At 52.3% G+C, this 13080-nt stretch overlaps 2 protein-coding genes across 2 annotated transcripts; one reads left to right on the top strand and one right to left on the bottom strand.

The window, feature by feature from the left end:
* Positions 1–2651: 2651 nt before the first annotated feature.
* Positions 2652–3611, top strand: LOC141737402 (olfactory receptor 14A16-like). The gene has a single exon (XM_074572093.1). It carries the CDS (start codon positions 2652–2654, stop codon positions 3609–3611), a length of 960 nt encoding a protein of 319 aa, XP_074428194.1.
* Positions 3612–10157: 6546 nt separating this feature from the next.
* On the bottom strand, positions 10158–11496 carry LOC141737388 (olfactory receptor 14A16-like). Its single transcript, XM_074572077.1, has one exon. It carries the CDS (start codon positions 11313–11315, stop codon positions 10158–10160), a length of 1158 nt encoding a protein of 385 aa, XP_074428178.1. The 5' UTR covers positions 11316–11496.
* Between the last annotated feature and the right edge of the window lie 1584 nt (positions 11497–13080).

The raw sequence follows: 13080 nt of genomic DNA, 5'->3' as shown, positions 1-13080 counted from the left end.
GGGATGCCTGTCCCACAGGGAGTCTGGATGGGGACGGGGTTCCTGTACAGGACCTGTGCTGTCCATGCCAGCTGTGTGCAGTTGTGCTGGAGAGCCCTGGCACTTCCCAGAGCACCACAGGCCTGAATGTGTCAATTAAAGTAAGATTCAGCTGCCCTGAGTTAGGTTAGGCAATGAAGGGTATGGGAGACATGTGGAAAATACAGCTGATGGAGATCAGAAAGACTCAGCTGTCCCCGAGCCACATGACTCCATTTGATCAGCTGAATCCCTCTATGGGCTGCCCTGGACATAAGGAAGAGTTACAGGTTCCCTTGTCCTACGTGTGGGCACCTTCTGTCATTGAAGTTGGCCAAAGGAATTTCCCACCATCCTCCAGGAAGATGCCCCCAGAGGTCATCCTGTCTCTATGAATTGCTCCACCAGAGCTAGAGCTTGCAGTGACCAGCATGCATCTTGGTCACATCTGGCACCTGATATATCACCACTTATCTGTACCTGAACATATCCCTCTGGCCCAGCCTATACATTCCTTAGCAAGGGAGCTGAGACAAGGAGCTCACCTGCAGGAGCCTATTTTGGGCACATGTGAGCTGATGCAAAAGGAATCCCACCTTCTGGGTGTTTGAGGTGTGCCTGGGATGGAGCTAACTCCTCTTTTAGGATGAGGACCTAGACTCAGGTCTAGGACATAGACATGGACTCAGGTCCAATGAGGACCCTCCATTGACTCAGATGAATCCCTTCCCTCAGAAAAGGTAAAGGAGAATCCTTCCTGGTATTGTCTGGGTGTCCTGTCTAATATTAAAAAGAAAAAGCTATTTTTGGACCTCAATACCTCTCTGATTGAGAAATGCAAATGTTGGAACAAAATGTCTTTTTGCAATAGGAGAAATAACACTGCAGGAAAGTGTCTCTGCCCAGCTGAGGCAGGGAACAGCAGGGATTACATCAGCAGGTTCCCCTGGAGCCCCAGGGACACCTGGAGGGAGCCCCAAGGGGACAGAGAAAGGGCTGCCTTGGGCTGGTCCTCTGCTGCTGAGCTGGGCTGGGCTCCTGGCATGGAGGGAGCTGATGGCAAGCGGGCAGCGCTGCAGAGAGACAGCTCTGCCCAGGAGCAGCTCCTCTGCCAAGCGCAGCAGGGCTGAGGGCACTGCCTGCAGGCACCCGAGAGGAGAGGAGAGGAGGCAGAGAGAGATTAAAGGTAGACTGGAGGGGGAGGATGCTGAGAGTTAATGGGGGGAGAAATCTTCACAAAGGAAAGCAGCTGCGGTTCCTGGAATGATCTCCAAAAGCTGGCACATCCCACAGCCTCTGGGATCTCTCAGGAGGACTCTCCCAACTTCTCTACTGTGGAGGAGGAGGACATTCTCTAGATCAGGGCTTCCTTGCTGCACCATCAGAGGCACTGGGCATGACAATTGCCTTCTCCCTGGAAAAGGTAAAGAGTCGTGAAAGTGGGTGTGCAGCCAGGGGTGCCCAGGGCTGTCCTTCAGAGCCGGGTCCCTGCACCCCAGGGGGCTTTGTGCCGGGGCAGGGACTCTGCCACCTGCCAGGGTCAGCTCTCAGCCTGCCCAGGAAGCTCTACATGGAGCTTCTGTGTGGAGAGGCTGTAGTTGGAAGGAACGATCACTGTCAGACAAGGGTCCTACTGCATTCAAGAGAGTGCCATATGGATCAGGGCGGCTGATCATTCCCAGGACATCAGCAGAGGCAGCATTTCAACAGAAAGGTCAAAGCAAGGGCTACCTGAAAGATGAAGACCTTTCCAGGGTCTGTGCTCTCAGGTTGTTCTAGAGGAGAAAGGGAAAGCAGCTGTCAAGTTTCAGTAAGTCACTGAGACTGCAGAACCATTACACTGAGGGATCAGCAGATCTGCCAGAAAGCTCACAAAGTGCCTTCACCCCCTCCTCTCCCTACACACAGCACCAGCAGCACCTTTGCTTCCAGCATCAGGCTTTCTCTCATCTCCTCCTGAGGAGCCACAAAGAGGGAGATGGCCCTGGGCAGTGCCCTGCTGCCAGGAGGGGTCTGCAGGGCAGAGCTGAGCCCCCAGCGGGTGGGATGGGCTGTGGGAGCAGGGACAGGGAGGAGACCTGGGCACAAAGAAGCAGCTCCTGGCAGGGGCAGCTCCAGGCAGCAGAGAGCCACTCCACCGGGCTGCATCCCTCTCTGCTCGGCTGCACAGGGAAAGAGAAACCAGATGGGAGAAACCGACTTTGAAAATGGACACTTTAACACCCACAAAAGGCCATTTTCATCTTCAAGTACATTGTCAGGGAGACCATTGTCCAAGAAAGAGAGGTGTAAGGACAGGACAGCTGGGTGGTGCCCAGCAGGTCACTGGTGTGCAGAGCAGCTCTCCTGACTCTGCACTGGGGCACAGAGAGCCCTTTTGTCCCTCAGGGCTCAGCAGTGTTCAGGCTAAAGGCAATGGGAAAGAGAAGGACTTCTGCCCCTGCAAAGAAAGTGCCCTCAGCAGCACAAACTTGATCTCACAAAAAGGAGCTGAATGAAATTATTCCAAAGGAAGAGAAGTCCTTTTGTGGAGATCTTTTTGGAAACAGAATGAGATGGGGTCAAAGAAGTCTGCCTTAACTTGCCAAGGTCTTTCCCTCTTTCAACAGTCCCCCATGCCCAGAGCGGAACAAATGTCCAACGGCAGCTCCATCAGCCAGTTCCTCCTCCTGGCATTCGCAGACACACGGGAGCTGCAGCTCTTGCACTTTGGGCTCTTCCTGGGCATCTACCTGGCTGCCCTCCTGGCCAACGGCCTCATCATCACCACCATCGCCTGTGACCACCGCCTCCACACCCCCATGTACTTCTTCCTCCTCAACCTCGCCTTCCTCGACCTCGGCTTCATCTCCATCACTGTCCCCAAAGCCATGGTCAATTCCCTCTGGTACAACAGGGCCATCTCCTACACAGGATGTGCTGCCCAGCTTTTTCTGTTTGTCTTCTTCCTTGGAGCAGAGTGTGCCCTTCTCACTGTCATGTCCTATGACCGCTACGTTGCCATCTGCAAACCCCTGCACTACGGGACCCTGATGGGCAGCAGAGCTTGTGTCCACATGGCAGCAGCTGCCTGGGGCAGTGGGTTTCTCAATGCTCTCCTGCACACGGCCAGTACATTTTCCCTGCCCCTCTGCCAGGGCAATGCTGTCGACCAGTTCTTCTGTGAGATCCCCCAGATCCTCAAGCTCTCCTGCTCACACTCCCACCTGAGAGAACTTGGCCTTCTTATATTAAGTGCTTTGTTAGTTTTTGGATGTTTTATTTTCATCGTGCTGTCCTATGTGCAGATCTTCAGTGCCGTGCTGAGGATCCCCTCTGAGCAGGGACAGCACAAAGCCTTCTCCACGTGCCTCCCTCACCTGGCCGTGGTCTCCATCTTTATCAGCACTGGCTTATTTTCTCACCTGAAGCCCCCCTCCATCTCCTCCCCAGTTCTCGATCTGGTGGTGGCAGTGTTGTACTCAGTGGTTCCTCCAGCAGTGAACCCCCTCATCTACAGCATGAGGAACCAGGAGCTCAAGGAGTCCATTAGGAAAGTCATTTATTCGATGTTTGTCAATATTGATAAATTTTCCATCACTGTCCACAAATGACATCTACGGTATCCCAGTGCAGGCCTGTACTCTGTTTATTGTTTTTTCTTTCTAGCATTTCCTGTAGTGTTGTTTATGGTTATTACGTTTTTAAATAATTGTTTGTATTTATCTCACTCTCCTGAGACATGAACCCATCTCTCTCTATCACCTGAAACCTGTATAAATGTTTTTCTAACACAATTTGAGAGCTGCCACTTCTGTAACCTCTCTCTAATACTGTGACATCTTCCCTGTGCAGTTCCTCAAGTTTTGGCTGTTCTTCCAAAGCTGATATCAGGAACAGGCCCCGATGTTTCACCCCAAAAGGGCCCGAGTAAAAAGCTCGTTGTCATATTGGAAGGTGTTAGGGAAGAAGGGTTGGACTTAGGACTCATCTGTTGTTGCCTATTGACGGTGGAGATGGTAAATGGTCACTGAGATACTGTCACAGTGCACTGTCCCAGCGTGCGACAGGGCAGAGGACGTACTCCAGGAGAAGGATCTGGAGCTGCCTGGAGAGCCTGCGAGATAGGCACGGACTGTGTGCACCTGGGGTGGTCAGTGACTGGAGCCTCACAAAGCGAGCGATCGCCCAAAGTGGAGTCACCCAAAGGGAAAGCATTAAGTCCAGGTATCTGCAAGGAAACAAGATGGACACAGGCAACCCGACACAGACCAACTCCAAAGGGCACCAGCACCTTTACAGCGACCCACCAACAGCAGCACTTACACGACCATGAGCCACACAACTGGCCCCATCCTTTTCCCACTCTGTGGCTGATCTGATGTGAAGGTTGCATGAGTGGTCCGTACATTCCCAGCCCTGGGTCTCTCCATTGCCCCGTGTCCTCCTCCTCCTCCTTGCCATCCCACCCCAGCAAAGCATGTACATACATTCATGCCAAAACCACACAAACAAGAGTGAGCCCACTCACACAGCAAATAGCCAGGAGCAGAGTTGAGTAAATGTCGTGGTTTAACCCCGGTCAGCAGCTAAGCACCACACAGTCGCCCGCTCACGGTACAATGAGGGAGAGGATCAGAAAGGTAAAAGTGAGACAACTCATGGGTTGAGATAAAGACAGTTTGACAGGGAAAGCAAATGCTGTGTGTGCAAGCAAAGGAAAATAAGGAATTCATCCCCTGTTTCCCATTGGCAGGCAGATATTTAGCACTTTCCAGGAAAGCAGGGCTCCATCACGCATAACGATGACTTGGGAAGACAAATCCCATGACTCTGAACACTACTCCTTTCCTCCTTCTTCCCACAGATTTTCTTGCTGAGCGCGATGCCCTATGGTATGGAATATCCCTTTGGTCAGTTGGGCTCAGCTGCCCTGGCTGTGTCCCCTCTCAACTCCTTGTGCACCCCCAGCCTAGTCGCTGGTGGGGTGGGGTGAGGAGCAGAAAAGGCCTTGGTGCTGTGCAAGCATGGCTCAGCAATGACTGAAACATTGGTGTGTTACCAACACTGTTTTCATCACAAGTCTAAAACACAGCCCCATACAAGTTACTAGGCAGATAATTAACTCCACCCCAACTGAAACCAGTGCTGCAGGACTGACCACGGTGATGAGGCGTGGGGTTTGGCCAGACCAGCACTGACCAGCCACCTCCCCATGGGCAGCTGGCACCTTGAATCCCCCTCCTCCACATCTTCCATAGGCTTCTTCTCCACGATCGACCTTGATCCCTCCCTTTCCCTGCCCCAGTCTCCTCCCCAATTCGTAACCCACACCAATTACTTTTTGCCTAATAGTCTCAGGTTTTACCCATTTGTACACAATTTGATAGTTTGGATACTACTACACTACACTACACTTGATACCATTGCCTAGGTCCTCTGGGACTTCAGTGGCATCACTGATGGCTTCCCTAGGCACTTCCCTTGCAAGACTTGACTGCCCAGGAGATCCCCAGTGCTTCCCCTCTGTGCAGTTTGGCCACTTCTCACATCTGCAGCCGCCTGTGAGACCCAGGCCATACGGACCCTGTGATACGGACACAGGCAGCTGCCCATACTGCTGGTCCCTTCTCACGCTGTTCTCTGTCACATTTCTCATGCCACAACCCATAGGTTCCCATGGCATGTGCTGGTGGCTTCAGCCCAGAGCAGGGCCTCACCAGGGCCCCAGTCATCTGTCTGCAGCCTTCCCATCTGATGTCCTTGATGACCTCATGATGTCTGCCTTCTCCTGGCCAATCACCTTGCTGTCATGAGGTGACCTCACAAGGTGATCTCACGCTAGATCCTCTGGAAGTACCACCGGATACTGATGGGCAGACAGCGGAGGTCTGCTTGAAAACCTGAGAAACAAATGTTAAAAATTATGAGCATGACATCATCAGCTGAAAACATTGAAAACTTTAAAAACTATCAGTGTTTTCCCACAAGATCAAAATGAGTTTTCAGGGTGTGCATGAATATCAAGAGGAGAGCTATTGACCTTCCACTCTGTTTGCAGTGTCAGTACTCTCTGGATCAGGCTGTGCATTTAATCTCCCTCATCTTTCACGTATTCCCACCTCTCCCAACTAAACTGACCCTGTCTGCAGTCACCTTTCCAGCAGCGCATCTGCATAAAAGCACTTGCAACAGCTCTGTAGATTCCCCTTCCCCTTCCTCTTTCATCATTCAGACACCTCTCAACAGTCCAGTTGATACTTTGAGATTCGTGGAGTTAAAAGCTTGCCTGTCTCTCAACAGTCTGTCTCATTCTGCACATTCTTTAGTTTTGCTGATTTCATAATTTTTCATCTCTCTAAAATATTTCTTGCATGGTCATGCCTTGTGGAAGGTGAACCTCATTGGTGGCAGATTGTACTTGGCACACAGTTGAGGAGTGGTTTATTTTAATGGTGAACCTGATCATTTACTTTTGTTTGTTCAAAAACAAGACAATCCCTGTTTGCCTGTGTGCAGCAGGTCTCTGAGGAAAGCAGGTGGGAGCTGGTGCAAAGGAGCTGGAACATCCAGCTGCAGACTGTGGTGGAGAAGTGTGATGGAGGGAAAAAGGATGCAAGTCCCAGGTGGCCGATGAGAGCCATGGTGGGGTTGGGGAGGTGAGGAGCAAGGTTGGCCATCCTGTGTCAGACCTCAAGGGACAGCTTCTGCCAGCAGTCCAGATCTCCTTAGGAGAGACCCTGGATCCATATCAGTCAGAGAATGCTGCTGTCACCTCTTCCATGCCCTGGCAAGGCAGATCCTGTCCCTCCCGCATGGCTCAGGGCTCTTCCTGGGGCAGGGGGAGGTGGGGGGTGTGATGCTGAGTGAAGGACACCGGTGGGACAGTGCCCAGCCTTGCTGGGGGTGTGCAAGGAGGCCATGAGGAGGCCCCCCCAGTGCCTTAGGACAACATGTCTCCTCACAGGCCTTGGTGGCAGAGACCACTGCTGTGCCCCAGGGGACAAAGACTTGCGTTCTCTTGGTGACTTCCAGCCTTGCCAGTGCCCTTTGCCATCTTCACCGCAGCTTGTCCTACACAGACCCACAGCTACTGGGTCTGGCGGGGATGGAGTGAACTTTCCCCATAGCAGCCCATACCCTGCTGTGCATTCTACTCGTGCCTGGAACAGTGTTGATTCCGCACCAATGTTTTGGCTATTGCTGAGCAGTGTTTGCACCGCGTGAAGGCTGTCTCTCCAACCCCCTCTAAAGGTAGTACACTCGGGGTGGGCAAGTGGTTGGGATGGACCACAGATGGGACGGCTTACCTGAACTGACCAAAGGGATATTCCTTGCCATATGACATCATGCTCAGCAAGAAAAACTGAGAGAAAAGAGAGGGAAGGGGGTGACATTCATTATTAAGACATTTGTTTTCCAAAGAGACTGCTACATGTATAGGATCGTTCCCTCCCAGGAGGTAGCTGATATTGTCTGCTGACAGGAACTAGAGGAAACAATCTCATCTGGTTTTGCTTTGCTTCTGCCTGTGGCCTTTGTTTTCACTTTATTTTTTTTTTTATCCTTTTCCCCACAAACACTCTCCCCCTCTGTTAAGTTACCTTTATCTTTACTCATGGGTATTTTCACTGTCTTTTCTCACTTATTCATGCTGAGGAGGAGGAGTGAGGACCTCCCATGGCTTGGTGGGCACCTGATGGCCAGCCATGCATAAACCACCAGTCATCCTTCCCAACTCTCCTGCTACCAACAGTGCTAACTGGGTGAGATTCCTCAAGGGCTCCCCACAACTTGGCATCATCCACAAATGAGCTGAAAGTGAATTTTCTCGCACTGTAGAGAGAGATGATACAAACATTCCACAGTGGTGGTCAAGGGTTAGTCAATGAGGGACGCCATTAGTAATTGGCTGCCAGGAGGACTTTGTACCAGAGATGACATTTTAACATTATTGTTCAGACCGCTTCCCACCCAAGCACGGTGAGAGGAGCAGCTGGAGAAAGTCTTCACCTGGGCAGGAGAGCTTTCCCAGGGTGGAACTTCTGATGCACACATGGGACACCAGCACTAATAGGAAGGAAAAGAGTGGGTCTAAAAAGAAGGTTATGAAATCAAAGGCCATGAGTGTCATGCTTTCACTGCAGGGGCGTTCCAGCATTGGGGCAAAAGAACAGAAGAAGTGGTCCGGGACATCAGGGACACAAAATGTATCTGGAAAAAGAACAAAATGACACCTGTAGATGACAGAAATCCCCCTAGCCAAGGTGCAGCCCTCTTATGGAGACAGCCCTTCCATTTCCTGAGCCTTGCCGAGAGCAGGGGGTGGCATACAGCCCAGTACTCATCGTAGGATGTGGCCACCAGCAGGAAACACTCCGTACGTGCCGAAGGCGCGGGAAGTAGCACAAATATTGCTGCAAGCAGAGATTGTGCTGTCCCCAGTCAGGGGACAGTCAGGGTGGTGCCGCTGGAGCAGGTTTCACAGTTTTCCAGGAGCATCCCCATGATGAGGAGGGTGTTCCCAACCACAGTCACGGGGCAGGTCGTGAGGAAGAGAGGAGGAAGAGATGGGAGGACAACTCTGAGTGAGACCATTTGTTTCTCTGTCTGGTGCTTAAAAAATATTGTGATCGACATTGAGAGAGGTGAAACGTGGAGGGGTGTGTGCCTCTGGCTGCACTCCTACTGCCTAGACGTGCTCTGTGCTTTGTGAGAGGTGAGAAATGCCATCTTCTGGAGGGCAATGCCGCTCACGCCTGCAGAACCCTTTCTGACTGCACAGGGGAGATGCCCCACAGAGGTGCTTCTGTCACACCGTGTAATCAAAGGGACAGGCCATGAAGAGAGGGGAGGGTGAGGTAGCGCACAGGCTGTGCCTGGAGGCACACCCAGCACTGTCAGGGCTCTGGCAGGGCTGTTCAGAGACACGAGTCCTTCCCTGGCACGGGCAGAGGCCCTGCAGGAGACTCCCTGGCCTCCTGTTGCCACTCCCAGAGGCTGGCAGCCCCTCAGCCCTGCGCTGTGTCTCCCTGCTCGGCACCTCTCTGAGATGCCCCACGGCGTGAGGAACGGACACAGGGACCTGGGGTCAAGGAAGCCCATCCCAGTGCTGCATTCAGGGGGTTTCCCAGGGGACGTTACTCTCCAAATGAAGTGACCTCCAGATGCTGTCTGTCCCACAGGCCTTCAAGGAACCCCCAGGAATAGCTGATGGTGTTTGTGCTCTCTCAGGTTCATCTCCCCACACGCACATGATGTGCATGCTTACATCTCATTCCTACAATACAAACATGAACTTCTTTGGAGGGACAACCAACCTCCCCAAGCTGGGACGAGAGGCCAGTGCTAGAAATGGTGGTTGTTACTGGAGAGGTGTGTGAGGATTGCCCTGGGGCATCTTACCCCTGGTGTCCAGCACACACAGGGACAGAGAAGAACCTGCTCTGCTGGCCCTTCATGTCTTTCCCAGGAGCCCTGGCTGAGTGAGGAAGCTGCCGCTTGTCCCCAGCCTGCACACTCACACAGTTAAGCTGCACACAGGTGTTTTCCCTTGCAGGGCACTTTCCTGGGCATTTTCTTGACAGCAACTTTGGAAGAAGGCCTGAGCCTTCAGGCACTGCCCTGAGGCAATGCCATGGTGTGATGGAGAAGCTGTTGGGGAGGCCAGCTCTGCCAGAGAAGCACCCGGTGCCTGTCCCTGCCTGAGGGGACAGCACACAGCAGGAGTATGAGCTGCCAGAGCACTCGGTCCTTACAGCAGCGCCAGCGCTCAGCAGGAGAGTGTGGAAACAGAGAATAAGTCTGAAAAGAAGGCGGCTGGTGCTCCCTGACAGTGCTGCTGTGCTGAGACACTTTCCCCTCCACCTCTGCTCACAGGCATAGACCTGCAGCTCCAGAGTGAGTTCCAGAGGAAGGATCTTGGGCAAACAAGTCACTAGAAGGTTCTTTATTTTGCTTAAATACACAGAGAGCACAGGTCCTCTTTTACAATGTCTGTGGGATTCACAAATTAAGACAGATGCATAATTAGCAAATGCAAAAATGATGAGAATTCTTTTTGCACAGCGTTATACAAAGAAAAACAATGACACAATCACAAACTCAAACAAAGCCCAAGAAAAATTACAGAAGATGGGGTTGCCCTGTAACGAGGGACATTAGGAGTGATTTCCAAAACAGGACAGTTTACTGCTTCTGGTCATCAGTTTCCACAGGGCGTCCTTGAGCTCTTTGTTCCTCATGCTGTAGATGAGGGGGTTCACTGCTGGAGGCACCACTGAGTACAGAACTGCCACCACCAGATCTAGGACTGGGGAAGAGACGGAGCGGGGTTTCAGGTAGGCAAATGCTGCAGTGCTGACAAACAGGGAGACCACGGCCAGGTGAGGGAGGCACGTGGAAAAGGCTTTGTGCCGTCCTTGCTCAGAAGGGATCCTCAGCACGGCCCTGAAGATCTGCACATAGGACAGCACGATGAAAATGAAACAACCAAAGCCTAAACAGGCACTAACCACAAGAACTCCACCTTCTCTGAGGTAGTCTGAGTCTGAGCAGGAGAGCTTGAGGATCTGGGGGATCTCACAGAAGAACTGGTCCACAGCATTGCCCTGGCAGAGGGGCAGGGAAAATGTACTGGCCGTGTGCAGCAGAGCATTGAGAAACCCACTGCCCCAGGCAGCTGCTGCCATGTGGACACAAGCTCTGCTGCCCATCAGGGTCCCGTAGTGCAGGGGTTTGCAGATGGCAACGTAGCGGTCATAGGACATGACAGTGAGAAGAGAAAACTCTGATGTAGCACACAAAAATAAAAAAAAGACCTGTGCTACACATCCCCAGTAGGAGATGGCCCTGTTGTCCCACAGGGAATTGGCCATGGATTTGGGGAGAGTCGTGGAGATGGAGCCCAGGTCAAGAACAGAGAGGCTGAGGAGGAAGAAGTACATGGGGGTGTGGAGGCGCTGGTCACAGGCGATGGTGGTGATGATGAGGCTGTTGGCCAGGAGGGCAGCCAGGTAGATGCCCAGGAAGAGCCCGAAGTGCAAGAGCTGCAGCTCCCGTGTGTCTGCGAATGCCAGGAGGAGGAACTTGGTGACGGAGCTGCTGTTGGACATTTGTTCACTCTGGGCATGACAAACTGTTGAAAGAGAAGATATTGAGAAGTCATGACAGACTTCTTTGAGCCTATCCTGTGCTGTTTCCCAAAAGATCCCCCCATAATGACTTCTCTTCCTCTGTAATTCAGCTCCTTTTGTGAGATCAAGTTTGTGCTGCTGAAGAAACTGCCTTTGGAGAGGCAGACATCCTTCTCTTTTCATTGCCTTTAGCCTGAACACTAAAAAAAAAAAAAAAGGAAAGAAGGGCTCTCTGCCCTTTCTCCACACGAGTGACCTGCTGGTCACTACATAGGCATCCTCTGCTTACCTTTTCTCTGGCAGATCTGCTGATCCCTCAGTGTAATGGTTCTGCAGTCTCAGTGACTTACTGAAACTTGACAGCTGCTTTCCCTTTCTCCTCTAGAACAACCTGAGAGCACAGACCCTGGAAAGGTCTTCATCTTTCAGGTAGCCCTTGCTTTGACTTTTCTGTTAAAATGCTGCCTCTGGTGATGTCCTGGGAGTGATCTGGAGCTGTCAGCCGCCCTGATCCATATGGCACTCTCTTGAATGCAGTAGGACCCTTGTCTGACAGTGATCGTTCCTTCCAACTACAGCCTCTCCACACAGAAGCTCCATGTAGAGCTTCCTGGGCAGGCTGAGAGCTGACCCTGGCAAGTGGCAGAGTCCCTGCCCCGGCACAAAGCCCCCTGGGGTGCAGGGACCCGGCTCTGAAGGACAGCCCTGGGCACCCCTGGCTGCACACCCACTTTCACGACTCTTTACCTTTTCCAGGGAGAAGGCAATTGTCATGCCCAGTGCCTCTGATGGTGCAGCAAGGAAGCCCTGATCTGGAGAATGTCCTCCTCCTCCACAGTAGAGAAGTTGGGAGAGTCCTCCTGAGAGATCCCAGAGGCTGTGGGATGTGCCAGCTTTTGGAGATCATTCCAGGAACCACAGCTGCTTTCCTTTGTGAAGATTTCTCCCCCCATTAACTCTCAGCATCCTCCCCCTCCAGTCTACCTTTAATCTCTCTCTGCCTCCTCTCCTCTCCTCTCGGGTGCCTGCAGGCAGTGCCCTCAGCCCTGCTGCGCTTGGCAGAGGAGCTGCTCCTGGGCAGAGCTGTCTCTCTGCAGCGCTGCCCGCTTGCCATCAGCTCCCTCCATGCCAGGAGCCCAGCCCAGCTCAGCAGCAGAGGACCAGCCCAAGGCAGCCCTTTCTCTGCCCCCTCGGGGCTCCCCCAGGTGTCCCTGGGGCTCCAGGGGAACCTGCTGGGAAACAGCATGAAGTCAGCACTGATGTTCCCTGCCTCAGCTGGGGACAGACACTTCTTTCCAGCAGCTGCATTTCTCAATCAGAGACAGATTGAGGTCCAAGAACAACTTTTTTCCTCTTTTTCTTTTCTTCCTTTTTTTTTTTTTTTTAATTAGACAGGACACCCAGACAATGCCAGGGAGGAATCTTCTTCACCTGTTCTGAAGAAAAGGGATTCAGCTGAGTCAATGGAGGCCCCTCATCCTGGGCTTGTAGTCCTTGGGCTAAAAAAGGATTTAGCTCCATCCCAGGCACACCACAAACCCCCAGGAGGTGGGACTCCTTTTGCATCAGTTCACATGTGCCCAAAATAGGCTCCTGCATGTGAGCTCCTTGTCTCAGCTCCCTTGCTAAGGAATGCAGATGGATGACAGGAGTCAGATGTTCAGACACAGACTCCTGGGGACATATGAGGTGACCAAGATGCATGCTGGTCACTGCAAGCTCTAATATTCATAGACACAGAGCAGCATCTGGGGACGTCTTGGAGGCTGGTGGGAAATTCCTGTGGCCAACCTCATGACAGAAGGTGCCTACATTCAGGACAAGGGAACTTGTAACTCTTCCTTATGTCCAGGGCAGCCCATAGAGGGATTCAGCTGATCAAATGGAGTCATGTGGCACAGGGACAGCTGAGTCTTTCTGATCTCCATCAGCTGTATTTTCCACATGT

Source organism: Larus michahellis, unplaced genomic scaffold, assembly GCF_964199755.1.
Source record: "Larus michahellis unplaced genomic scaffold, bLarMic1.1 SCAFFOLD_117, whole genome shotgun sequence".
Taxonomy (NCBI): Eukaryota; Metazoa; Chordata; class Aves; order Charadriiformes; family Laridae; genus Larus; species Larus michahellis.
The sequence above is the reverse complement of the archived record's forward strand: the minus strand, read 5'-3'. Positions and strand labels throughout refer to the sequence as shown.

Coding starts and splice junctions, on each gene's coding strand:
- LOC141737388 (XM_074572077.1), bottom strand. CDS start 11,315: ATGAAAAGAGAAGGATGTCTGCCTCTCCAAAGGCAGTTTCTTCAGCAG.
- LOC141737402 (XM_074572093.1), top strand. CDS start 2,652: ATGTCCAACGGCAGCTCCATCAGCCAGTTCCTCCTCCTGGCATTCGCA.